We start from the raw sequence: 27,277 nt of genomic DNA on the forward strand, positions 1-27,277 counted from the left end.
CTCCAAAAAAAGAGAGGTGGTCTTGGGGTTTCTGATGTTTTTTTTTACTTACTTACCACTATAAAACCAAAAAATGTCAACATACACATGCGTTTTTGTTAGTGTATATATGTTTTTGTTATTGTATATATGTTGTTTTGTGTTATTCGGTCCAATAAATGCAATTGCCATACAGACACCATGTCATTTTTTTTGTCATAACATATGACACAAATTACCCCCCCCCAAAAAAAGGTCTCCTCTTACTCAGAAATCTGGTCACCCTATAGTAGTTATAAACAATAAACGTGTGGAACTTATTTTCTTTACACGCACTCTGAAGTGGGGTAAACTGTACTGGGCTGAACTAAACTTAAACCATGTGTAATTCGAATTTGTACCGTCTTTTGTTTTTCCTCCTTTCTCCTTCTAACACGGACGACGCGGCGCAGACTCAAAGTCCTCTAGCAGCCTTTTCTACAAAATGAGTAAAAGAGAGAATGAATGAATGTATTTTGTTTAATATCTATTTCAAATACATAATGCAGAATTTAATGACAACGAAAGATGAGAGACACGATTCCTCATTCAGGTGAGCAAGGAGCATCGTGACCCGGCATTTGTGTGTCACTGCCGCTTGACGGCACACAACCGATGAGGCTTGGGATTGGTGGTGAAGCCCACTACGGAACTCAAATCCAGCTCGTCCTCAGAAATCCCAGGCGGGGGAGTAAAGCGGAAGTGCTGGAGGAGACATGTGAAAAAGAGAAAGAGTTCCATGCGGGCCAGACCCTCGCCCAGACAAACCCTGCGACCTGCAACATGACAAAACCACAATTTTTTTTTAAAACACTAGAATGGCAGCAAAAAATAAAAGTAGGTGAGATCAGTTGTACCTGCAGAAAAGGGAATGAGGGCATCCTGCTTGACAAAGTTCCCGTCTTTATCCAAGAAGTGGGAAGGGTTGAACTTGTTTGGAGTTTCCCATTCGTTCTCATCGTAGAGGGCGGAAGACAGCAGAGGAATCACAACGGTGCCCTGCGTGTGAGGGAAAGACCAAATGAGCTCATGTGGGTCAATTTTTTTTTAGATTTTAGCCAATATTTATAAGAAAAAAAAGAATGATTAATCGGTCAAGGCCATAATCGATACACAGAGTGTAATTTTCTTAATTTACATTTTGTTTGGTTTTTAGTGAACTGCCAGGTGGACAGCCCTGGTGATCTAGTAAAACAAGAAAGTAACCTTTTGGATGAAGTAGCCCTGGAAGGTGACGTCCTGGCTGGTTTGGTGCAAAATGGACATGGGGACGATGTTAGCGAATCTCTGAACTTCGTGAATGACGGCGTTGGTGTACGGAAGGTTCTTGCGATCCTCGACGTCAATCGGGCGGCCTGCCAACACCCTGCTCAGCTCCTCGTGGACATTCTCTAAGAAAAAGAAAAATTAAAAATGGTATCTGCCTGGTGAATACTCCACGAGTGAGGTGTCTTACCTTGTATTTGCGGATATTTGGCCATGAGCAGCAAAGCCCATCTCAATGTGGTGGCGGAGGTGTCGGTGCCGGCAGCAAACAAATTGTTGACCACGAAAATCATGTTTTCTTCATTGAAGTATCCTTGCTTGCGACCTGCTTCCTAGAGGAATCGGGAAACATATCGAGTCGACAAATCAGCATCCAGGGAGAGAGACCTCGGTTTTGATTGTGATCACAAAGTTTGCAGTCATTTTTAAAAATGTTTGTTAACTCATTCACTGCCATAGACGTCAAATATCGATTTTTACCAGGCTGGCAGGAAATGAGTTAATAATTTTTATTGGATTATTTTACATCCGTGGCTGAGATGTGATTGTCCTACAAATATTACTTGCAGCCTAGAAAGTGAGAAGGTGGAGCCAAACCTCTTCTTTTTGCTGGCGGACAAAGAAGCAGTCAACCAGCCCTGTGCACATTTCGGGGTCAAGTTTCTCCTTCCGTTGGCGCAGGAGCTCCTTCACATCCTTTATGGTCTCGTCACGGTTTTTGAGAATCCACTGCCGGGGTTTCACCCAACGAAACAACCACGGGAACATGTTGTAGAGCTGTCGCGCGAACAAAATGGAAATGAATTTGGCATCTTCGAGCAGGAGAACATTTTTACAAAAGTATGCGCACACACACACACCTGTATCTGGTGCGAGCCAAAGTGTCGAATGCTCTCATTGTTTCGTCGCACCATGGCTGAGAAGCGAGGGTCGCTATATTCAAATCTGTTCCCGTACACGATGGAGCAGATGATGTTGGATGTCGCCCAACTCAGCGGCGATGTCGTATCAAAAGGTTGCCCTGGAGGAGAGGCCGCTTTAGTAGTTTGCTCTTTCAAATTCTTCAAAAAACATCAAGGTAGAATTTCAAATTTTACCACGTTGGAATGCATAACTGCCTTAAATAGCTCATCATTTCCTGAGGTGAGAGACTAACTAACAATATTCCTGTTTGAGATTAACGCAGTAAACAAAAACAGAGGTCAACACGGGACACATCTGGATTATATTCACCTGTTTGAGAATAATGTCCGCCGTAAAACAATAACAGTAAACTAGAACAGAGGTCATCACATGACACAACTGGATTATACTAACCTGTTTGAGAATAATGTCTGCCATAAAACAATAACAGTAAACAAGAACAGAGGTCATCACAGGTTACAACTGGGCTATACTCACCTTTATGACTCTCCAAAAGTGGAATAAGATTGCTGCACTCTTCCAAGACTTTGTCTTGTGTGAGTTTTTTGCCCATGCCAAAGTCTCGCAAAGTGCTGAGGGCAAAACGTCTCATTTCTTTCCATGACTCCCCGTTGGCAAAAATAATCCCTGTGAAAGATACATTTTTGGCTTTTATACGGATGAATCTGTACAAATAAATCAATACAGTTAAAGAAAGATCCTACCATGACCACTTGAAAGATCGGAGGTAATGGGTTGGATAAAGCGTTCTCCAAATTCCATGGCGTTGCCAACCAGAGCCTCTCTGACAGTCTTGTATCCAGCCAGGACCACCACTTTTTGGGAGCCCAGGTAGATGGTGAACACCGAACCATACTGTTTTGCAAACTACAACAATAACAAGAGTTAAACCATTTCTTGAGAAGAGTCATTGAGGCAAGCAAAGATGTTGCACACTTACCCGACACAAGGTTTTGTTGAGCCACGGGAGATCCAGCTGCAGCAGGTTTCCAAGCAACGGCAAGGGCCTCGGTCCCGGTGGTTCCTTCCTGCCGTCCCGCGGTGAGCTGAAGTGTTTGGAGACAAAAGCCAAAAGGGACAACGCGGCCACGCACGCCAGCACCGGCGTGGCGCTGGATGAAAGGAAAGCGGCCGAAGAGTCTTCTGAAAGAGACATGTTGACTTTGGGGTGGACCTGGTGTTTGTGTGACGCTCGCATGGGCTGTCTCACCGTTTTTATTTGAGGAGGTCCCACAGTGGAGCCTCGCCCACTTTGGTCATCCTTTGCAAATAACCGGCTGAATAACTGGCATCACAAAGTGCAAATAAGTTAGCCATTTGAATTTAGTACAATGAAAATAGCAGCAGGGTTAGATTTTAACTTCAAACAATGAATAATACACAACAGGCCTACATTGTGTAACATCACTGACAACAATAAAAAAAAATCAATCAATCTCTAGCTCGATCCTAAATTGCAGCCATTGGCTTGTCAAATTAGCAGATCAGAAATCTTAGATCTGGAAAATAATCTTTAAAAGATATTGAACTTTTTCCTGTTTTTACCATTTAATTGTTGCAGAAGAAAGTCAATGGATTTTCAAAGTAAAAAGTCAAATAAATAAAAGACAAAATGAATGACACTTGCCTTTGCACCGAAACCAATTTTCTGATCCAACCGGTTTTCATTTTGTATGTACAAAAACAAACAGCAGGCTAGCTCCCAATTGCATAGAGCTTTTTTTTTTTTTTTATGTAAAAAGGAAGATGGCGATACATACATATACAGTGGACAGGATGAGTGAGCTCCTTACAGCTACAATGATGTCACTATTCCCTTTTTGAAATATTATACAGCAACAGCACCATCAGCAGCGCAAACCCTCGACTAATACGCACTTTTGATTCAAATCGTGCACCGAAGTGATGATGTGTGCAAAATACAATTATAAAAAAATTAAAATGCGAGAAAGACAAAAAAAAGATCATACCTGTGTTAAATAATCTTTGCGGAATGTCAGATTTTAGGAAAGCTCTGCAAAAGCATCTCGAGCTGGCGACACAGTAGTAGCGCTTTCTTTTTTTTTTTTTTGCTTGCTTGGTAAATACATTCATCTCACATCTGACAATATTGTACATTGAGGACAGCAAGATTATTATCGTAACAATTCCTATGAATTAGGAATACACACAATCTATTTCATAGTGCAAAAAAAGGCTTTGTAGGAATAGATTCGCGGATTAAAAGAGGAATAACCAGCCGTCTGATCATTCCACATTAGCGAGAAAGGCGTTTTAAGTGGGGGAAAAAGCAGCTTGACATGAAACACGAGGCATTTGCAACTTGTCCAGAAGCACACTTGAGAAACTTTCTCTATTGTCAGACATTGATTTCAAAGTATTATGTACATTACAGTGTATACGATCTAATCCTCACATGCACACAAACAGCTTGATGGGTTGTTGTTGTTTTAATTTTTTTTTTTTGGTGCCACAGCCGTCAGTTGCTTTAAAGGAGCAAATACTGAGAAAGAAAATGGATGCCAGTTTGTAGCTTGAAATTAAAAAATATTTTGTCCCCAGGCCCCCCCCCCCCCCAAAAAGTATTGTTGTACCATTTTCTCAGCCAATTAAATCCTACACAAACCAACAAAAACTTGAAATGCCCTATTCCTTTTTTGGGAAGGGTTGCACCTTGAACACATCACATGATTTTTGCAGCTGGCAACATTTAAAGGCTTTAAACAAAGGCAATAAGAAAAAGCAAACAAAATAAACTTAACCCTCATTTGTTTAGGAAAGGCTTTCAACAATCATGAACAAACAGTGGTTCATTTTTTTCTTAAGTCCTTTGAACACATTCTAAAATCAGCTTTTAAATAATACATGCACACCCAAAAAAAAGTTGGACGCAACTCGGCGGTGAGGTATGACACTGTTGCCTTTCACCTTACTAAAAAGATAATAAAAAGCGATAGCGGCTAGTAGCTAAACGACTCCAAGTCTGTTACGCAACAGTGGTGTGATGCAATGGAATCGACTGCTTGTGCCAAGTCCATGTCAACCGGTGTCACACACACACACACACACACACACACATGCAAAGGACGGACGGGTGTCGGACGTGTGTGGAACAGGCGTCGGGAAAGATGGGCCTTACTTCCTCCTGCCTTCAATGCAGTGTTGGAACTGAGCAAAGCTAAGGAAGACCTGCTCCAATGAGATCTGGCTTACGCAGTAGTCCTCAATGCTGTACTTCTCTTTGGCTGCCTCCAAGGTGCCAAACACCTTCAAAAGAGAACATGGAGGGATTCAAAAAATCTGATCAATTGAGCTCGAGTTTCCCCTTTCACAATACCTGGGCCCAAGTTAGCGTCTTGTCCGTCAAATGATAATGGACCATTCCCTGATGTTCATCCTTCATTTGACTTCCTGTAAGAGAAGACAAATCACGGTTGAATCTGCAAAGCCACAAGGACAAAATCAAATAGTTTAGTGAAGGTCTGACCTGGGAAGGTGCTTTCGATAAAGTCTTTGAAAAGCTTCAGGTCGCTGTCCTCCAACTCTGCCTCCACGCGTACTTTAGCTAGCAGTGTGTAGCCGCTGCCGAATTTGCTCTTCAGGTGCTGGGGGCTCCCGAGACACTTGAACTGCCCGTTGACCATCACGGCCAGTCTGGTGCACAGCGCCTCGCATTCCTCCATACTGGCGGAGGAATCGCGTTTTGTTTAAACGTACGACACCTAACACTTTGGAAACAATTCAATAAATGATATAAACGTGTTCCCCTCACACTCACCTATGCGAAGTGATGATGATGGCCTTGCCCGATTCCCGCGTGCGCGTCACGGCGTCCCACAGCAGCCTCCTGGCCACGGGATCCATCCCGGTGGACGGCTCATCCAGGAAGATAACCGGAGGTCCGCCGATGAGAGCCGTGCCGGCGCTCAGCTTGCGCTTGTTGCCGCCGCTACGTTTACATAGCGACCGTTAAGTGTGCATAGCGACCGTTACGCTAAATTGGACAGAAAAAACGACATTTTGTCTCACCTGTAGTTGCGCACCAGTTTATCCGCGTGTGGCTCCAGCAGCAGAGACCTCAGCACGTTCTCCACGCAGCCCGACACGTACTTCTCGGGTATTCCTCGGAGCCTGGCGTACATGCTCAGGGTTTCCCTGCCCGTCATATGATCCAACACGGCGTCAAACTGAGGGCAATAACCGATCCGCTGTTGCACCTGTGAAACAAATAAGCGGTGGTTCTCCAAATCCGACTTTTACGAGGGACAAACACCAAACGGCACTTACCTTCTTTATGTCTCTTAAGATGCTGTAACCGTCAATGTAGGCGTCGCCGGCGGTCACGGTCTCGTCGCCGGTCAGCATCTTGAAGGTGGTGGTCTTCCCGGCGCCGTTGAAACCCAGCAGGCCAAAACACTCTCCTTTACCCACGGCCAAAGACAGGCGGTCCACGGCCAGAAGAGGCTCGCCGTTGCAGTACATCTGAAAAAAAAGACATCATTTTAGATATATAAACGCAGATTTACAAACCACGTAAGGAGACATGAAGCACACCTTGCTGAGCTCATGCAGAATAAGGGGACTCCCGACCATGGACTCCACCATGGGCTGGCATTCAAGAACCCGCTTCCTCTCATCTGCTACATCTCGGTCCTCGGCAAGGAGCGTCGAGTCTCCTAGAAAAGATAACTGACACACAAAAGGGGATTGCAGAGAACCCTCGTAAATTCGACTATGAATGAAGATCATGGCTGGCCCGCAAATACTGTCGCAAAATATCAAGGTCATGAAAGTGACCAAGTAAAATAGAACCGCTACCTGTTTTCGCCTCCTGCACAGGGAGGAAAGGAGTCGTCGGAGGGAGCGGACGCACTGCAGTTCGATGACGAAGAGCAGAAGGATGAAGACGACGCCTTGTATGGTGAAGGCCAACAGGAAGCGTCCCACGCCGGGCTCGGACATGGAGAAGTAGTTGGGTTGGTATTTGATATCTAACACGAAAGAAATGTTTCCATCACAAATGTAATGCTTGTGAAAAAGAAATTCTCCTCTTCTCAAAATATTACTTGCAGATTGTTTATTAATAACTTACTTAGATACTTGCAGATGGCCTCCGTGACTGGGCTGGATGTGCAAAACGAGATGAATTCGTAGTTCTGATAGAACTGCGAAAAGGACATTCCCAGACAATAGTTTGGGAAGATCAGGAACACTTTGTCCAGTAGGCGGGACATGTTCTGCAGGTTCAACTCTGGGCGGGAAAAAGAAACCAAATTGAAAATTATGATTATATTGTGGATGAAAATGTCTGGCTTGGATCTTCCTAAACTTTCCGCTCTCTCTCACCTGGGATGGTCATGATGGTGACGGCCAGGAATGTGGCAGTGCCGGAGATCATGTTGAAGATGGTGAGGCGGGTGTAAGCGGTGGCGGCGGAGGAGAAGAGGAAGCTGAGCAAGTACATGAGCGGCACCACGGCCCAGCCGTACAGCAGGAGCATCAGCAGCACGTCCACCAGCCGGTTGTCCAACGTGAAGGCATCCACGCTGAAGGCCTGAAACACTGCCTGCCCGAGAAACCCCCGTGATGCAAAAATCAAAATGCGTTCATGAGTATCAAAAGTGTGTCTTCAACATCCCCGCTACTGACCAACATGAGGAGACACGGCAGCAGGAAGTTGATCAAGTCCCACAGCAGAGCCGAGAACCAGAAGTTGGACAGGTAGACGCCGCTGACCTTCTGCACGTGTTTGGCCTTGATGGCCGATTCAGTGACGAGGAGGAGGGCGAAGGTGCTGGACAGGGAGGCCATCCCGTACATCAGGTTGATGGCGATGATGAAGCCCGTCTTTCCCCTGAGGAAAGATGGCGACCATTAACCAAATTGAAATCGGACAAGGTGTCATCCCATATCTGAGTCGCATACAATGTGAGCTGGCTTTGGGCGGCCTCGGAGAGATTGCGTGGCATCGGGTAGTTTCCCGCGTGGATGGAAGCGTTGGGCCCGGCGAGGAGTCTGAATAGAGCGTTGTCCACCATCATGAGAGCCGTGGCGGGCGTGTGGTAGCCCTCGTTGTTGAAGTACGCCGTGGCTTCTGCAAAGTGCTTGCTGCTGCCGCGGAAAGCGGCGCCCACCACGCAGCGTTCGTTAAAGCTGCCGCCTTCTTCCTCCGCCTGGTTCAGGATGTAATCGGTAAAGTCTGGGAGAAGAGGAGGGAAGAAACACGCTTTTTAAGTGGGGCCCAACGATTCATCTAACCTCTTTTTCTCAACACTTACCCGTGATGTTAACGAGTTCTCCATGCTGAGCGAGGAGCTGCGATCCGAAAATGTTGGCCAGGTCGGAGGCTAAAGCGCCCGCCTCCATCTGGAGAGCGACGGGGACCCGGGTGGGGCCGTAACGGCGCAGCTCCAGTCCCAGCTGAGGAGCGTTCTTATGGTTGGGGAGGGTGCGTGCCACCACTAAAGCCACCACGGTGAACACCAAGGGGATGAGGAACTGGGCCACCATCACCTTCCAGTTTCGACAGCTGTACAGCGCCCTCTTCAGGAACATGGCGTAAAACTGCTGCAGGTAAAGTCTCACCTGGTGGAAAAAAAAAAAAAAAGCTGTCATTGAAATCCCTCCAACTTTGCTTTATTAGAACTCACCCCTGTGTTCAATTTGATGTTGGAGCAGTCCTCGGAGATGAGAGTGCCGCTGTCGGTGAAGTCGGTGACGTCGGTCATGCCGCTGATGCTGCTGGCGTCGTCCGTCGTCCAATCGTGCGAGCGTCTTTCGTGCTGGTACTGCAGGGCGGGCAGTTGAATTGCCTGGATGTCCAAACTGGAATCCACCAATTTGCCCACTCTGAACACACAACGTTGATGGGACATATTTAGACTTGGTGAAGCAGCATGTGGCTCACAACCCTAGGTGATTTTGCCCTCTCCATTTCAAGTAATTGCCAACAATTAGAGGCGAGATAGATAGCGAGGCGGCTAATGCAATAGAAATAGCAAGGAAGAGACAGCGAGAAACAAAGAGTTGACAGTTGGGTAGATCGTGGCCCAATTCCCTTCACTAGGCAACCTCCCACTAATCGGAAATCCTTTTTTTTTTTTTTTTTTCAAAGAAAATAGACAGACTTGTGAGCTGAAACCCGGCTAAGAAGGGGAGGTGCAGGATAAAGCCACAATAACAAAGTAATAGGACCATTCCCGTTCCTATTATTTTCTCCCGCAAGGCGCAAAAGAGATGGTCACGTTTGACATTTAAACAAGCATGGACAGCCATTGATTTGTTTCCTGGCTGGACTTGCAGATAATAAGCCCAGGGGGGTAAAACATTCACAGTAGCACCAATTATAATTTTTCGTGTTGCTAGCCATAGCAGCATGTTGTTGTAAATTGTTGCCATAGAGACAACGCGGGAGGCAAAATTAAGCAGCGTGAAGCCAAAATGCAGAGGAAAACGATGCCAAGTGGAGACTTTCCTCGAACAGCTGTTGTAGGAAGTGATCATTTGAAATGTGAATATTAGCAGAGATTTGTTGAAGTGCAATATTGATCTTTCCTAATTATTGTGTGGAATCATTATCAGTGCCTTGACACTAAGTCATTATCACATAATAAAGTCATTTGAGCAATTATGTTATTGTAGCCTTTCGCATTAATCTGAGTCATAGAAGCTCTCAGTTTGCACAATAGGCACTCCTATAATTCCGACCTGAGAAACACCTCCTCCATTGTGGTAACGGATGCGCCGTAGCTAGCGATGCCCAATTCTTCTCTGTTCATCTCCAGCTCGGCAAACAGCAGCTCAAACCTGACAGAAAAAAAAAAAAATGCATGAAATAATATAGTTTCAGATTATCGTGACGTTGAGATACTCAAACAGGATCCGCATTTCCAACCTGCTGGTGCTTTCCTTCGGGAGGATGTAAGACAGCTCGGCCCCGGCGCTGCTCTCCAGCGTGGCGTTCGGAACGTAGAGGTGAACGAGGCGGGTGATCTCCGACACGTTGCAGAGAGCTTCTTTGACGATCACCATGTGGTAGCCGGCACCTGGAAAGCAAAGTAATATTTTATTGAAGTCATTCACTGCCATTGATGGATATAGACCTCAAAGATCCATTTGAGCTGAACCCATCCATCGTCTCAAGAGCAGGTCCTCACCGTATTTGTTCTTGAGGAAAAGCGGCGAGCCGCAGCATTGGAGCTCCCCCCCGGCCATGATGGCGATGCGGTCACCGAGCAGGTCGGCCTCGTCCATGAAGTGCGTGGTGAGCAGGATGGTGCGCCCGCTCTTCTCGCCCTGCAGAAGATCCCACGTGGCGCGTCGGGCTGACGGGTCCATACCGGACGTGGGCTCGTCCAACATCACCACCTGGATTGCAAAAAAAAAGTGGAATTCAAATTTGACAAATAGACAAACGAGTGATTCCTCACCTTGGAGTCGCCGATGAGGGCGATGCCAATGGAGAGTTTTCTCTTCATGCCCCCTGACAGCGTCTTGGAGCGGGCGTGTCGCTTGTCTTCAAGTTGGAGGATCCCAATCATTCTGTCCACCTCCTCTGGAATCTTCTCTTTGGAGAAGCCTTTCAGCTGAATCACACAGCACATTCATCTTCTACTTTTAAACCATGAGTTCTCGAACGGTTTACTTCACCATAAAATACCCAAGTACTGCTTGTGAACCCCATTTTTTTTTAAAGACAGGTGCAAATACCTGCGCATAGAAAAGCAGGTGCTCTCTCACAGTGAGATTATCGAACAGAACATCGTGCTGGGGACAGAGTCCGAGACTGCGTCGGATCAGAGCCATGTCCTGACAGATGTCGTAACCGTTGATGTAGGCCCTACCGCTGGTTGGGGGGAACAAACCTGCGAAGAAAAAAAAAAAAAACAAGAGGAGTCACTAAAACATTTTTCTACAATTCATCCTGTGTCGCTCTTCTGACACAAAATGGAGGTACAGCGCAATATCGTTTACGAAATGTAACATTTTGGTCACCTGTCAACATGGACAGCGTGGTGGTCTTGCCGGCACCGTTGTGTCCTAACAGCACCGTGATCTGCCCCTCAAACATGTTCAGCGTGAGATCCCGCACAGCCTTACGGGTTTTGTTGCCCACTTTGAATTCCTGCCACGGAACAAAAATAAATTAGTTCACTTTGAAAAGAATAAAATCTAATTACTGTCTGCTGTGCTTGCCTTGGCAAGATGCTTTATCTTAACCCCGGCGACGACTCCGTTTGGCTCCTCCTCTATAAATTCTCCTTTCAGAGCTTTTTCGGCATCCTCCTCCTCCTCCTTTTCGTTCAACAGAGCCATGCGAGGGGTGCTGCACCAGTAGGAAGGCTGCACGTGGAAAAGAGGAGCTTGGACTCAGGTGGCGGCAAATTAAAAATAATGAACAAAACTCATTATCTCGCTTCCCATTCATTATGGATGAAGCAAAATCATTTACGACGTAAAGCTATCACAATATGACTCCATACCCTGGGATTGGATGTCTGTTTTTTTTTAATTGCAAGAGATTATATTGGGTGCCTGTTTTTTTTTTTTTTTTTATCATCCATAACTGAAATGATTTCCGCAGGCTGTTCAGACTTGAATCAAATGTGACAAGTAGGAGTGGGTGATATGGGCTCAAAATGATATGATAATTTTCGACTAAATTTGGCAATTATATTTTTAATATAATAACAGTGATTGCAGCAATAATGAATCTAAACTTCTAAATTTTGCTTCACCGCCTTCCCCACAATGTACGTACAATAAAATGAAATGGACAAACTATTCCCGTCAAACTGTGTATTGAATCAGTTTGATTAGATCTTGTGCAAAAAAGTTGAGCACAGCATACCAGTAGAAAGAAGTATGAGGGCAGCGGCACGCCGTACTCTCCAGGAAAAACTGCCTCCACGTACCAGGCCACTAGGCCGTAGAGAACGGCGTCAAATAGCAGCAAGCCCATCACCTGAGCCATCGAGAAATCGTCGTCCACCGTCACCGAATCAAACAAGTTACTCCATTGAATGCCCGTGCCTGCGGAGGACAGGGAAAATATATTGAATCATAAAATTTGAATTAAATAAAATCAAATATCAAATATCGACTAGAAAACAATATATATTAAAACATGTTTTACCTCATCTACAAATAACTTGATGGATTAAAAAAGCAAAAATGTCTGCTGACCCACCTTTGCCTTCAAACATTCCCAAAAGTTGAGCTCCCATGGCCATGGCCACGTTGGAGATAAGGCAGGCCGAAACCTTCTGAGTGTGGCTGAGTAGGTCGTAACGTGGCCACAGGAACAAATAAGGCAGATAGCTCAAGAAATATGTAAAGCCGCCTGCCGCCGCTGCCACGTTGGCTGCAAAATAAAGCAAAAGGCACAGAAAAAGAAAAATCACTAAATATCTGTCTGACACTGAAAAACGTGACAAGACATCTTTTTCAGTCGTCGCTATGGTTACCAAAAGGAATAAGCTGCTCCTAGAAAACTACAAAATATAATACATAGCCATTATAAATTTGACAAAAAAAATGACATTTGTGGGATTGTTGTGACATGAAAAACTAATTGATCACTCTGATTAGCTAGTCAACTTAAAGAAAAGTACGCAAAGAAATAGCCTGGTACATTAAAGACATGAAGTGTGAATGCAAGATAATTAATGACAGAGCCGAATAAAAGAGCGACAGCTACCATTTGCGACAAAAAGAAACTCTCAAAAGAAAGAGCTCCGGTGCTTGTGACATTTAGAGTGCACTTACAAAGTGCGTTGCGAGTTGACGTCGTGCCGCGGCTGCTGCTCGAGCAAAAGACAACATCTGCAACAGCACATGGACGACCCTCCCAAGTCTAATTAGGAGAGTTTGCTCTCAAGCATTAGCTTGGAAACTGAGACATGAAATGCATATTCGGGGATTGTTCAGATATATAATGTTGTGCACCTGCGTTATTGCTTTCTGGGCCAAGAAAAAAAAAAATTAATATGTGAATTTTCAAAAAAGGATTTTAGTTCGTATTCACACACATTTAGCAAAACTGAAGCTAACGTCCACGTGACCTGTTGACCACCAGGCCGCCATGATACAATTTGGAATAAAGAAAAATCATTACAAAAATAACAATCCCGATCAATCAATCACACACCTCGTGAAAAGAAGGCACTGATCATGAAGCTGAAGTTGATGGTAGCCACGGTGAAGATCAGAAGAAAAACAAAGACCAGCGTGGGGTCACTGTAACTCAACACTGCTCCAATTGGGCTTACCTAAAACAATAAAGCACATACGGTTAGTTAATTTGCTCGAGGAGGTTATTAAACTACAATTTTAGCAAACTCACGTGAATGCAGAGGAGCAGAGTGACAAAAAAGACTGAAATGGAGAGGAAAAGAAAAAACATGAGAAACCAAGCAGTCCAGTGGAGCCAGTTGCTAAGTCCCATCATCCTCATGTACTCCTGAGATCCACAAAAGAACACAGACAAAAAGAATTTGAATGCAATTTGAAATCAATGAATAGATTTTAAAAAAAGACAGGCACCTTCAGCTTCCTCTCCTTCTCCTGCACCACAGCTCGGACAATGTTGAGGGACGTGTATGTGAAGCTGAGCACCAGCAGCAGAGGCAGTTGGTTTTGGATGGCCAGGATGAAGACATCGTAAATGAAGGGCGGATACGGAAAGCGGGACAGAACCACTCTGGTCTGTCCCAAAAGCGTGTCGGCCGCCGTCCTGTTGTAAGAGCGCATGATGGCTTTGTCCACGGCGTGCTGCACGGCCAGGAAGCCCTCACGGAAATAACCTTGGAAGGGAAGAAGAATAGATCTTTACTTTCACGCCTGTTGTTATGCACCCTAAATCAGGCTGCTATCTTGATTCCGGATGGAAACGGAGATGTCTTGTTTCTTGCGGCTTGAGGGAAACTATGGCAACCGAGAACAATTCTCGCCACTTCGCAAACTCTCGAGTGTGTGTGTGTACGAACGATGCCTGAACATCTCGCAGATGTCACACTGCACAGAGGGGTCACACTGAACGTGCCGGATGGCGGTTTCCGTGGAAACGTAGCCTTGTGGCGAGAGGCTGCGGAGATTAAGGCCGGGGGCATCTGCTGGTCTGAGGATGTCAAAAAGAACTGACTTTATGGATTTATGGCTTTATTCTAATTTACTTGATTTTATTCCCCTAAAGAAAACATGGTGGGCCTTCATTTTGAGAAATCCAATTTAACTGACTTTTTAAGTATCAGCGTAATCGTAATGGAAATTAAAACTGACATTGTTTTTCCCATTGCACAAAATTACACCTGAAGGGAACTAAAACTGAAAGGAGTGAGAGAGTTTATAGTTTTTACAGCTTACGGTCTTTTGGCAAACATGCCTTCCAGACTAGATACAGTGGATATAAAAAGCTTACGGTCTTTTGGCAAACATGCCTTCCAGACTAGATACAGTGGATATAAAAAGTCTACACACCCCTGTCCAAATACCTCCTAGGGAGGAGACTAAAGTGAGAAGAAAAAAAAAAAATCATGCATGTATATAAAATAAGGCCGTAACACAAAGTTTGGAGAAAGTGCTTCACTTTTATTGAGGCTTTCCCGCAGGAACGATAAAGAGTTAATGTTCCTCAGGCACGAGATTTATCAGCAACAAATAGCCGCTTTATTTCTAAACCAGCACTGGAACCAGCTCGGATTGAAAATAAAGAGGAGCGTTAAAAGAAAGGCGCTCACCAGGTGTTCCCCCATGCCTGTCGTATTGTTCTCTCGGGCCGGGTAGTTGAAAAAGCGGGTAGAGGCTGAGCGTGTGCCAGTCCAAGTCACTGTTGGGGTCTAGCTCCGATTTCTCTTTGGGTGGGGCGTTGCGAGGGGTGAAGGTGAAGCGCAGGTGGTAGCTGACCTGCAATCATAAAAAGTTCAAGAAAGGATTTGAGACAAAAAAGATGTGCGCACATTGTAGACGGCATTTCACGTCAACGTTTTTGGGGGTTTTGTTGTCAATTATTAATAAAGGGTGGCACTTATACCTGAAGGGGCAAAGGCTCGTCATTGTGACAGCAGGGCTTCTCAAAAACCACGGCAGCCAGGAGTTTTCCAGACTCGGGGTCTTTCCTCACAAAGTCCTCAAAGTGCTTCTCTGTCTCAAAGCCACGCACTGGGGAAAGATGACATTATTACATATCATATTATATTATCAAACCAGTCTTATCAAACGCTGATCCACCGCGCATGAGTCATATAAAAGCATCGTCTGCTTTCTTTTTCTATTTGCTCATATTTCTGTTCCAGAAGTGCAACTTACAATAGATTGCACTTATCACCGACACACGCAGGTATTGGGAGCGCGGCGGGCTTTGACACGCATGCCCAGGAGGTTAAATCTGGGTCAGACCCAGCGAGTAAACACACCACTGAGGAAACACACATACACACACAGCAAGACAACAAAGGACGAGCAGCTGCATCGGTTCAAATGTGCTCGCTCTGCTTCAGCCTGAGATGAATACTAAAAGGTTCTTTCGCTGGACTATTTGACAAAATGGTTCAGTGCAATGAGGCTGAACATTTTCAGGAAACTGACTCTCCATTGTCTACGATGTATATATGATCTTTTTTCTTTTTTTTTCACATAAAGCGTGTTCTAAAGGTCACGATATACTTCTTTTTTTGATGACTATAAAGCTGATGCTAAAAATCATGTGGGGGAGAAAAACAAGTCCTAGTAGAAATCAATTCATCCATAGATTCAAAGAGTCATGATGAGACAAATTTTCAATGGATTTTAAATATTAGGATTAGTTTTGGAAAAGTCCATAATCAGAAGTGAGATTACACAATGTCTCATTTCGCAATAAACTGTGGAAAAAAAAAAAAAACAGCCCAAAAAAAAAAAACCAACCTAAAAAGAAATCAACATGCAGACATTTCAAAACATTTTAAATATCAGTGGGCGTTTCAGCCAGAGAATACAAAAGCAACAGATTTGGCGTTTTGTTGTTCTTGTCCGCACGTACTAATTGTCGGCTCTGGGAACAATGAGGCCGATTTAATTATTCATTAGAGAGAGGTTGCAGGGCGTACAGGACGACACGCTTCATTCACACTGTGGCTTATTGTCAGCCGGCTTTCATATGAGGCAAGTCTCACTGCTGAGCAAAGGTTGCAGGCATCTTTCTTTGTGTGAATTGACAGTAGGGCGTGGCGTGTTTACACTCTTGACCCTTAGGAACCAGTTTTCCCGGTTTTGAATAAAAATAGTGACAAGGCAACTGTATTTTATTTTAGGTGGTGCTTGGTGTAAAAAAGTTTTATATAGAAAATGAATGGAGACACCAAACCCACCTGAGGCGATGGCCAAGTTGAGTCGCACATCCTCCGCCACTTGCCGCACGCCGCTGGAGTTGGCTGGCACGTAGGCCAACTGCAAGTGCCTCAGGAAGTTTTGAGGCAAAGCGCCGACGGCGAAGCTCTCGTAAACGGTGGCATTGGGGAAGTCCTTGAAGGGAACCTTCTGGCGCAGTACAATGAGGATGCCGGAGAACAGCAAGGGCAAGATGATCTCCACCAGGGTTACCAAGATTTGACGTTTCTGTTGGGGGTTAATCGAGATCACGGGTTATTGGTCATGACTTGTCGGTCATGGGTTTGACATAATGAGAGGAAGTACATTGCCGCATTCAAGTCTTCAGAGGAAGTGGAAATGATTGCACTTGAGACTTTCAGAAATATTTGCTTATCAGGTTACTTTCCTTTCTTTGTTTGTGGAAAGTCTTCCTTTTTTGGAGCTCTAAAATTTCAAAGGGGGTCTTTGAAAAGATGGGGTCTGTGCATCCTTCCAAAACGCTTCCTAATTAATGGCAACATGGCCTGAAATGACTTGAAAGTAGAAGTAATTGGATTCTTGTGATGACTGATTGGAACACACAATGATGCAAAGGCAATTCAGTCATGTGACCACATTTCATTTAATGTCTTTTTTCTACCTCTAGGACTCATACATTACATCATTTTCACATCCAATAACTTGAGTCTATATTTACATTACAGACAATATGACGGCTACACCGACATCTCCCTCTACTTCACCTTATTGCAAATTTCAGTTAACAGCAGGCTTGCAGAACAGGGAAGCCCGGAAATACCACCTTTTTTATTTATTTACTTCTTTTTTTTTAACATGTTTTAGTCATGCAGGTGAGCTAATTTAGCATGCAAAGTGAGCCAGGGTCAGGCATGCATTGCAGAGATTGGCAATGTTTTCCCAAAGTGAAGCCACAGGGGTTAAAAGATAACATTTGATGGAGCAACGACAACTTATCAAAATATGTGCTGCGTTGTGCAAACTTTAACTGAGATTTGAAAAGATGCCATTCAGAAAGGCACAAAGCCTGACCTGCCAAATGTTGATGCTGGTCACTTTTTGGAATCATTTCCAAATAGTTCAGCTTTGGGTTAAGTGGAGCCAGGTTTTGATCTTTTTCTTTGTAATATTAAGGTTTCTGATTTGTCAATCTACATCAAACATAAGAAGAATTGTGTTGTCATCAACTGAACAGCCAGTACTTGCCAGAAATTCTTTCAGAAACTACAAAGTTGCTCTCAGCCTCTTTGTAGCCTCCCTGTCCAGTTGTCCATTATTAATATCACATCATCTCCGTTTTTTTTTAAATTATCATATAGGTCTTACACTTTCATATAAAACTTTTAAAATACGATATGATCAGCAGCAGTCAGGTACGAGTCGACCCAATTTACAGCCGCTGTGACCTAAAAACACGCACAGATTCTTCCTCATAATTGTCACTTGCACCAAATGGCTCCACCTTGCTCAGACTTACCTGGTGAAGGTAGTTTTTCCAGACCAAGAGTCCAAACTGCCGCGCGATAGCCATTTTCAACAGTCAGGCTAGTGGCGTAGGAAAAAAAAGTGACAAGAAAGCGAAGTTTAATAATACAAACGGGATTAATTAGACAGTTTCAACAAGCCACAAAGTAATCAATACAGGGAATAACCATTTACCTTCATTATCTCGTTTAATTTCAACACGATCCCGGAATCATGGTCCTAATATTGTTTGTATCTTTACCAGTATTCTAAAGAAATAAAAATTCCTCAAGACACCAACGTTTCCTTGTTGCTACAAGCCACGCCTTTGTACACCCTGATTGGTCCATCGGGACACCCTGGACAAAACAACATATAACTTTTTGACAAATAAAATTTCGCTTCATTATTATTTTGATGTTAACATAATCCCTAATAACTTTAGTATAATAACCATATATTGTTTGCAAAATTATATCTGCTTTATTAGATTTTTTAATCTGAATCAATAAACAGAAACGCCTTAAAACGGGAATAGTTTCCTTGTTGCCATTCTGTCCTCCCTGATTGGCCCAGCGGAGATATAACGCCCTGTGATTGGATAACAAACCTGCTCGTCAATCCCAAATGCTTCCTGATGAATGTGAAGCGATGGAATTGAAGGTTAATAAATTAACCGAATTACATACCGGATATGTCTCCTATTTTGGATTTAAAAACACTATCCTGAATCAATTCTTTGGCGTGTTGAAAAAGTCAACAAATTACCTCAGTATCGTTGTTTGGCAGGTTAACTTCCCAGGCTTCCCGTCCCAATTCTGCCGTTCCCTCGTCGACTTAATTTAATAGGAATAAAAACATCCCCGTGTGAATTTCTCTTCTTTCTTATCTACGCTCCTCCTCTACTAACATAAGAAATCGCATTGCTCCAACAGGGGGTTTTGCCCTTCGAGCCTGCCAGCCTGCTAGCGCGGCGATGACGGCGCACTAGCTCCGGAGGTGGTGAGCTCGCGCATACATCGCGAAATTACAGCAGAATAGTCAACAAAACACACCACATGACCTACTGTGGATTCGCCGGTGTCACATGACTTTAGTGTTCCAGCCTCGAGTACGGATTGGTTGTTTGCGACGTCACCGACAATTACGCCACTATAATTGAAAAGCATCAACTCACTACATAACCAGTGTTGTGTAAAGGAAATAAGTCACTTTCTAAATCAACAACCAACAAAATGTGTGATTTCATTATTAACTGTCATTTAGAATGCAATAGGTTCAAGTTTTACAACCCTTGATTTATTTGCAAAAAAAAACAAAAACCCTAACATTCAAGAACATCACAGCTGTGTACTGTTATGGTAGAAAAATGCTACCTAACGTGTGAACGGACAATTTTGTTTCAAGCACATTTTCAAGTAGTAGTAGCACATTTGTTCTTCACATACTGTGCACAAAAGTACAGTACATCTCAGAAAACACAGGCGAGAACCAGTCCAACAACTGATGTTATTCATATTGATATCATATTATGAATGTTCAGTCAACTACCATATAAAAAAAATGAATTTCTGTATCTGTCTGATCTTCTATATACGCAGCCATGTGAAATTATGTTAAACCCAAGTATCAAATGATAATCCACTTGCATTCAGTCTGGAATGTTATAAAAATAAACATGAAAAAAAAAAAAAAAAAAAAACTAAATGCGAGACTTAATAATCACGAGGCAGTTTGGGGAGAAAAAAAAATAAAAAAAATAAATAACATTTTGAATGTGGAGACCTCGGCAGTGTCTTTTTAGTGTGCTGCACTGATGACTGAAGAGCACATGTTGAGATTCACATTTTTTTTTTTTTTTTCAAACTAAAATAACAACAGTACCTTTGGCACACAGCTTGTTCAGTGGCTTGGCAAATACAAGATGCTCTTGTAAGGACAGTGCATTTGAAAAACCGACAAAACCCAAAATAACCGAAGTTAGGGTCTCCTCACAGTTTACAACCATCCACTGTGGTTATTGTGGAATAAAAAAAACAACAACAACAAATAAACAAGTCCTGAGGCACGTTGGTAGGTTCATAAAAGACAACTAGAGGTTTAAAATGTTTTTTTTTTCTTCCTGTAAACAAAAATGAAACGTACTGTAAAATCAGTGCTGCCAAGATTTTACATTTAGCGTCGTTAGTGATGGCAAAAATAACCTAAGATTACGCTCTCAATGGTTCAGAGAAGGCGGCCCACTCACTTGCCGCAATACTTATTAGTTTCATATTTACGGCCGATGATGGTTTTTTTTTTGCCTTACAAATATTTACTGCAATTATGACTTAATTCCATCTACATCAAGTTGCGACCGTTGCACAAAACTGAGTTCATTTGTGGCGAGTGTTTTATACATTCTAATATTATTGGAGCTTTAATGTGCAATGAGCTTCTTTTTATGGGTTTTCCCTTTTTACCAATATATCCAATAATATATCTATGATAATAATACGAGTTCCTCACTCTACGTTTCTCACCCAGAATAAGATCTGTTCTTAATACTAATGCCTTTGGTCCAAATTGGAATAGTTTAGCTTTTTCCGTTCAATTAAAAGCCATTTTTACATACACTATTTTTGAATCATGACATTTCACGATAAACCTAAAATGCATTTACGTTCATCCTGAAACTCTCTACAGAATCCGGAAGCCCACATTGGCTGAATACTGCTCATCTTCCGCCTCTTCCTCTTTTTCATCTTCCCTCTCCACCTCACCTCCACTGTGCGCCGCATAGTTCTTCCGCTTCACTTGTTTGCTGGAGTGGCCCCGGGGCCTTTGCATGGGGACCAAAAGGCGAAAGCCCGGTTGGGAATGAGCTGAGGCGGGCCGGTTGTGGCAAGCGGGAAAAGTTTGGAGCGAGCACGGGACAAGAGAAGAGGAAGAGGGGGAGCAGGACAAAGACGTCGAGCTGACACTCGGCACTGACGAGTAGCCCGAACTCTGAAGGTCCCTGGAAAAGAAAAGGCTGCGCGGTTCTTTGGGAAGGCGGGCCTGGTCGCTTTCGTCCTCTTCGTCGCTGGACAACGCTCTGCAATTCTCTCCACTGGTGTCTGGGATGACGTCCATATCGATGGGTATCATGGAAACTGTCAACAAGAGAAAGACGTCATAGGATTTAAACAGATTCATCACGAGCAGGTGTGTGTGTGTGTGTGTGTGTGGGGGGGTCGTGTTTCCACACTCACAATCTCCATCTTTCTCCCACTCACTCTCCTCTTGGTCACCCTCGTAGCCAGAGGAACTCGTGTCCAGACTCCAGTCCAGGATGTCGCCCAGCAAACTCTGCTCCTGATTGGACAGCTCTGCGGTGGGCGTGGTCACTCGGCTACCTCTGTCGGTCTGCGTGCCAGCGTCGCGGCTCCTTGGGAGAAGATGAGAAGGTTGGGGTGAGTCATTGGATTGTCTCACAGATGGATCCAACAAACAAACCCCTTCTGGACTAAACCGTTGACGTCTGTTGTGAGGTGGAAACTTGAAGAATGCATGCTAAATGAGCACAGCCAGAAGGAGGACTTGTCATGTTGTGACTCATTAATTTTTTTGTTTTACACCGTGTGTGTGTGTAGAGGGGGGGGGGAAATGTCAAGTAAATCTTTTTGTGTGCATTACTTTTTACTGGTACTGGTAGGTGAGGCAAGGAAGACATGGATTTCTGCTGTTGGGCCAGTGGGACTGGGAGGCTCCAACTGAGGTTCCACTTCAGGAATCTCAAGGATGTGACACAGCTCCTTATAATCCATCACCTTGGAAAGCAAATCATTTTTTGGTTTATAAATAGCAATCATTTTGGAGACGGAAGAGACCGTAAAGGTGCATGTACTTTTTCCCTGCTGATGTGCTGGTAGAGGTCATCTTCGAAACGCTGCTTCACACCAGTCAGAGACACGTGTCTGTAGTCTGTCGGAGCATCTTGATTGAAACTGGAGAAGAAGAAAAAAAAGGAAGGGGGAGGCAAACATTTCAACGCCACGTTTTAACTTTTGAGCCCTATTCGTTCGACATCCATCTACAATAATTGTGCCTACGTCTTGCCTACAATAGGCGCTGTTTACCAGTGATGTAATCAAACCACTTTTTTAACACAAAATAAAAATCCATCAAGGTGGACAGTTTCCTCGGCAACGACGCAAATTACAGGGTTGTAGTGAAACCCGGTGAATAGCGGATTTATTATGGGGGATTCAACATGTGTGTGAAGCGGGGCCGGCGCAATCGTGGTCGATTGTGCTCGTCGACAGCGGCTTACCACTTGACATAAAGCAGCACGGCAAGCTGAGTGAGGTCTTGCTTGGAGAAGCCGGTATAATCCACCAACTGACTGGGCCAGACGGGAGCTGCGTTTGTCAAAAAATAAAACCAATCAATCATCGGATTCATTCATCGGGCGGGGTGGCTGCTCTTTACCGTAGTGATGCAGCGCTCTCGTGAGCAGCAGCACGGCGCAGGCCATCTTGGCGGACCTCGCTGCCAGGGCCGTGTGAAGCAAGGACAGCTCGCAGATGTAGCTGAAGAGGTGAGCGGTTCGTCTCCCCGTGGGGAGGAGGGACAGGAGCACCTCGCCGTAGTCCAGCAGTGTAGGGCTCTGAGGTGGACCACACAGAATAAGAAACATAGTCAATCCTTTACAGACTTGCAAACCACTTTATTAGGTACACTTGTGTGTCTGTGTTGGGCCGAGCCATGGACTCAGTGTTTGATAAACTGAAGACTGCCAGACTATCTTTACAATAAAAGCTTGCATTGGGTCTCATGAAAAACAACAGGCAGTAAAAAAAATGGCTAGATTGTTTTTATTTGGACAAAAAAAAATATTATTTTTTTTTTTTTGTAGTTAGACTCACCCTAATTTTCCCCTCCAGCACAGAGACGACCTCTCCCATCATTCGGACCAGGTCTTCATACTTGTAGGTGTTGTCCGTGAGCCACACCGCTTCTCTTATGGTAAGAATATCCTTACTGAGATAGCTATAAAAGAGAAAACAAAAGATCTCACGACATTGTAAAAACGAAAAGAAAATCTGCCCCTCCCTCTTATATGTAAATGATTATTCTTACCGTGTACAAACCACCATGCAGGCAATCCCCAGCAGCTGAAGGCGAACCCTGGGGACGGAGCGCAGCGCCAAGTAGCGGTCCACGCAGCCGACGGTCACGTGCAGCATCAGGCTGGAAAAGTCCTTCATGGTAGTCACCTCCACCAGCCAGTCCACCAGAATGTACCTGCAGAGAGACAAAAAAAGCTGAGGACTGAGGAGCCAGCGGCACCATAGCGTTACCGCTGAGGATTTGCGCTTACCTCATGGTGTCCTTAATGCCTCGCCTGAGGATAGCGTCACTGCCGTGCTGTTCGGCCTGCTGGGAGGTGTTAAAAAGTTGAGACACCAAGTCTGCGCAGGCTTTAGCCTCCAGGCCCAGTGGATTACCACTGCTGCACACTTTGGCCAGGGAGAGCTGCGTGGACAGAAGCAAGCTGTTAGATGGGCGACATTGAAAGTGCGTCACGTGTATTGAACAGAAAACTAACCTGCGCCTCCCAGCATCCTTTTGCAGCGCAATCCCGGAGAGTTCGAATGCACTGGAGGTACCTGCCGGGATCTGACATCTGCAAGTCACAAAAAGGTGCATCTGTTTAGTTCACTGGAGGAGCGAGAGGGAGGAAATATAAAATATGCTTAAAAATATTCAAAATGGTTCCAGCAGTCGCAGGTAAACTACCTCAACAAAACATTTCCAGTCATTTCCTTTTTTTTTTTTTTAAATCCAAATTTAACAACCTCTCAAATCTTGAAAATATTTAAATTTTCCTCAGGTATCTTCAGTGCCAGCATAGCGGAAATATTGAACTCACAGCATCTTTGCGGTTGTGCTCCCACACAAGAAAGGAGCTCTGCAAACAACCTGAACGTGAAGACTCTTCCAACATGGATATGGCTTCAGTATGTTTGTCATCATCCTAGACAAAGGTAGGAGAAGCATTGAGTATCACGACCAAAATTTAAATCATCTTCATCACAGATCCTCATCTAATTAAAAGTGTTTTGTTATGAATTGAGAGGCTAATAGAAATGACCCTGACCACACACACACAGCGAGACTGACCTGGGTGAGACTCACCTCAAATAACTGTAAGATTCTCGCCAAGCAGTGCAACAAGTGAGCCTTCTTTTCCTAGGAAATCAAAGATGGGAAAAATTCCCCCCACATTGTGAGCTTTTGAACTGAAAAAAAATAAAATAAAGTACCTGCCTACAACTCGACCCACCTTGTTGTCACACTCAGCCTTGAGGTGCTCAAAGACGACCGCTTTGCAGCAGCTGCCGGTGGGCGACCACGGCGGCCTGATAAACAGCCAGCTGAACGGGTCGGCGGCGGGGGAGCGCAGGCTCTCGGCCAGGCTGAAGAAGTGCGACGCTTTACGCCCGCACACGTCGGCGCGGCCCTCGTCGCTCAGCAGCGCTGTTGCGGGGAAGGCTGAGTTTGAGGTGAGGCATATTTGGCCAGAAGATTACGTTTAAAGTGCAAACTATCATTCTTGGAATTTTTTTTAGGGTGACAGTTTGGTCCAGGAGTGTTTTCTTTCAATAATAATTCGGCCCAGAATGGGAAAATGAATTTTCAAGTAGACTATAATGGAACAGATCACCTTACATGTGTTTCTGCAGTAGATGAAGGAAAAATAAATTTTACTTACGCCCTTCGTTGTACAAGTAAGCGATCCCTAACTTGATGGCCGCTTCAAAATTCCCTTTTTCAGCAGCTCTGTGAAACAAATAGTTGTTAGGCCAAAGAAAAAAAAAAACATGAAGGAAATCAACGACGTACTGATTGATATCAAATTTTTTTTTTTTACCTTTCAAATAACCACAAATTTTTAGGGGATGGCCAAGAGTCTCTGAAGCTGGTACGGGCCCAAACACTGGCGTGGTTGTCAACAATGTCGCGCAGCTGAGAGTGAACCTGCAACCGAGAGCGCTTTGTTTAGTCAACACAGCACCAAAAAAAAAAAAAGGACGATCAAGCCGAACAAATGCAGAGGGGGCACGGCGAAGCGTGTGCTTGTGAAAAGTGGTGTAGACTTGTCAATTGTGTGTCGATGTTACTAATGATGAAAATGGTGACTCACAGCCCTGACAGACGGCAGATCTTCAGCAGGGAGGCACTGGAACACACAGAGGAGGACCTCCTTGGGTAGACTCAACAAAGTGGTGGTTGGCGTGCGCAGGCGGACCCTCTTTCGAATCGGGACGGAGTAGCATTTTGGGCAATGGCAGTGGACTGATGACAAAACAAGGCAGTGGAAAGTCAGAACAAGTATTGGGTTTTTATTTGAAAACACAATAAAAATACAGATTCACAAATATTGTACATATTACACTCGGTCTTAATGTCAGTTTCTGCACATTTTAGCTGTGCTTATGTTTAGTTTTAAATGTTCTTCAATTGTCAGCATCATGACGTTTTATCATACTAAAAGATTGCATGGTAAGAAGTAGGCATTTCCTCGCCTTGACGTCATTCCCCCCACATTCAAAAGTTGATTTAACAGTGGAGTATTAAATCCGTGTCAACTCATTAAACCACCAACTTATATTCAATACTGAAAATAACATTTAAAAAAATATATGGAAAGAAAACATCCTTTACTAACTAGAGTGGATTCGAATCGCGCTGGTGAGCTCAACAAGTCAACCCAAGTGAGCGCTCAAATTTCCCTCCTGTGGCGCAAGTGGGGTAAACTTTAAATATACGCTAAAATTTCACAAAATTCAACATTTGCAGTATACTTTTAGATAATTTAAAAACGTAATAGTCATGTTTCACATAAATACTGAGGCTAATAGCGAGTTAATATTCACTATTTAGCCTGTATGTAGAGCTAGCCGTGCTAACTCGGTCATAAGTATTATAATAATAATATGATATGGAAGTCGTTCACATGTATTAGTTACAACATTTGCATCAATAGATTATTTAAGAAGAAAACAAAAAGACTTACCACCGGCTTTCATTGCAATTGTACTCGATGTACAGTATCTTCAATCTTCCCACCGGCGACTTTTGTAGCAGCGATTTAAACTCAAGTGTTAGACACACCAAAACACGCAAAAATTTAAAACTATCTTTATGAGGAAGATTGTCGTCAAATGACTCCCTCGCTTTTCCAAGTTGGAGCAACACAAACTACTAATGTTTGAAATTGCTGGCTGAATTCAAATCCAACCATAAGTCCCTACTTGCTTGGCACGCCCCGAAATTCTCTCAGTACCGCCCGCGTCGACTGTTTAAACATTACATTTGATCTTATTGGTTGTGCTTAAGTCAGCCACCATTGGCTGGAGTGAGCTAAGGCCACTCTTATTGGCCGGAGTTTTATAAACAGTAGAACACCGCGACGCAATTGGATAAAACGGTTGCGATTCGAAGTCCGCGCTCGCCAACGAGGGCATGGCATTGGTTGACCTGATTATCAAGAACACCCATTGAGGATTGTATTGAGGATTATGGGATATGTAGTTGTAGTCAATTACGTACAATTTAAAGGTACGGCATTTAAAGAGACAGACACAATCACCAGAGGGGTAAAGTAACTTTTTACTCTATTGAAAAAATCGACATTGGACAAGATGATCGTACCCAAAATAAAAAATAAATAACTGTAGCCGCAAGATTAAATTCTCACAGGAGTATCAGGATATAACTACGAAAACATGAGCAATTTAAAATGCAAAACTATCTAAGGAGAACAAGAAAATGAACCTTAATTATGTGGGGTTTTTCTTCGGATTAGAATTTTTCAATGACCTGGTGGATTTAAACATAAAAAAATAAATAAAAAATTGCAAAATACAAAGGGAGTTCTCCCCAAACCGTGTTTTATGATCCAATTGTTTTGTAACTCAATGACCTCAGCTGGAGCAGAGGCTGTGACATTCGTAACGTGGCTGTAGACACTGTTTCCATGGAAACTCCAATCCAGTACACTCGATAAAACACAAAGTGACCAGTAAAAGGTTCAGGGGAAACAGAAGGTTTAACCACAGTTTAAAAGAATTACTACCAGAGAATAGAAACATTTACTGTAATTGATTGATGAACAATATATCTTTCTAAATTGTGTGAAATCAAAGATGGTTAACTGCCAAGTGAGCAGCGGAGATGGACAGGCGGATGAGATGCTCCCACATCTTGTTTC

At 43.9% G+C, this 27,277-nt stretch overlaps 2 protein-coding genes across 4 annotated transcripts; both read right to left on the minus strand.

The window, feature by feature from the left end:
* Nucleotides 1-249: 249 nt before the first annotated feature.
* Nucleotides 250-19,105, minus strand: abca3b (ATP-binding cassette, sub-family A (ABC1), member 3b). Of its 3 annotated transcripts, XM_085932913.1 has the most exons (39): nucleotides 18,805-19,105; nucleotides 18,232-18,395; nucleotides 18,050-18,117; nucleotides 16,554-16,800; nucleotides 15,239-15,366; nucleotides 14,946-15,111; nucleotides 13,753-14,012; nucleotides 13,553-13,669; nucleotides 13,358-13,478; nucleotides 12,398-12,571; nucleotides 12,059-12,240; nucleotides 11,404-11,550; nucleotides 11,203-11,332; nucleotides 10,918-11,072; nucleotides 10,638-10,793; nucleotides 10,365-10,575; nucleotides 10,103-10,253; nucleotides 9,916-10,014; nucleotides 8,859-9,057; nucleotides 8,487-8,793; nucleotides 8,134-8,407; nucleotides 7,858-8,062; nucleotides 7,555-7,774; nucleotides 7,301-7,459; nucleotides 7,027-7,199; nucleotides 6,763-6,897; nucleotides 6,496-6,690; nucleotides 6,238-6,425; nucleotides 5,987-6,157; nucleotides 5,696-5,892; nucleotides 5,546-5,619; nucleotides 2,913-3,075; nucleotides 2,686-2,835; nucleotides 2,145-2,305; nucleotides 1,882-2,061; nucleotides 1,475-1,616; nucleotides 1,225-1,409; nucleotides 876-1,017; nucleotides 250-794 (listed from the first exon to the last, which is right to left on the minus strand). In XM_085932913.1, the coding sequence occupies exons 3-39, from the start codon at nucleotides 18,101-18,103 to the stop codon at nucleotides 607-609; spliced, it is 6,306 nt and encodes a 2,101-aa protein (XP_085789039.1). In that variant the 5' UTR covers nucleotides 18,104-18,117; nucleotides 18,232-18,395; nucleotides 18,805-19,105; the 3' UTR covers nucleotides 250-606. The 3 variants fall into 3 exon arrangements, with proteins under 3 accessions (XP_085789039.1, XP_085789038.1, XP_085789037.1); XM_085932911.1 differs by lacking the exons at nucleotides 250-794; nucleotides 876-1,017; nucleotides 1,225-1,409; ... (3 more) ...; nucleotides 2,686-2,835; nucleotides 2,913-3,075 and adding an exon at nucleotides 4,120-5,475; XM_085932912.1 differs by lacking the exons at nucleotides 5,546-5,619; nucleotides 5,696-5,892; nucleotides 5,987-6,157; ... (26 more) ...; nucleotides 18,232-18,395; nucleotides 18,805-19,105 and adding an exon at nucleotides 3,149-5,340 and having other exon boundaries at nucleotides 255-794.
* Nucleotides 19,106-19,320: 215 nt separating this feature from the next.
* ccnf (cyclin F) lies at nucleotides 19,321-26,331 on the minus strand. Its single transcript, XM_085932918.1, has 17 exons — nucleotides 26,081-26,331; nucleotides 25,208-25,359; nucleotides 24,935-25,041; nucleotides 24,776-24,843; nucleotides 24,347-24,540; nucleotides 24,199-24,252; nucleotides 23,933-24,037; nucleotides 23,609-23,686; nucleotides 23,381-23,535; nucleotides 23,140-23,304; nucleotides 22,926-23,049; nucleotides 22,489-22,666; nucleotides 22,331-22,418; nucleotides 21,905-22,004; nucleotides 21,694-21,827; nucleotides 21,270-21,445; nucleotides 19,321-21,170 (listed from the first exon to the last, which is right to left on the minus strand). The coding sequence occupies exons 1-17, from the start codon at nucleotides 26,091-26,093 to the stop codon at nucleotides 20,716-20,718; spliced, it is 2,346 nt and encodes a 781-aa protein (XP_085789044.1). The 5' UTR covers nucleotides 26,094-26,331; the 3' UTR covers nucleotides 19,321-20,715.
* Between the last annotated feature and the right edge of the window lie 946 nt (nucleotides 26,332-27,277).

This window comes from Syngnathus leptorhynchus, chromosome 16 (genome assembly GCF_054491065.1).
Source record: "Syngnathus leptorhynchus isolate UIUO chromosome 16, UIUO_Slep, whole genome shotgun sequence".
In the NCBI taxonomy this organism is placed as follows: Eukaryota; Metazoa; Chordata; class Actinopteri; order Syngnathiformes; family Syngnathidae; genus Syngnathus; species Syngnathus leptorhynchus.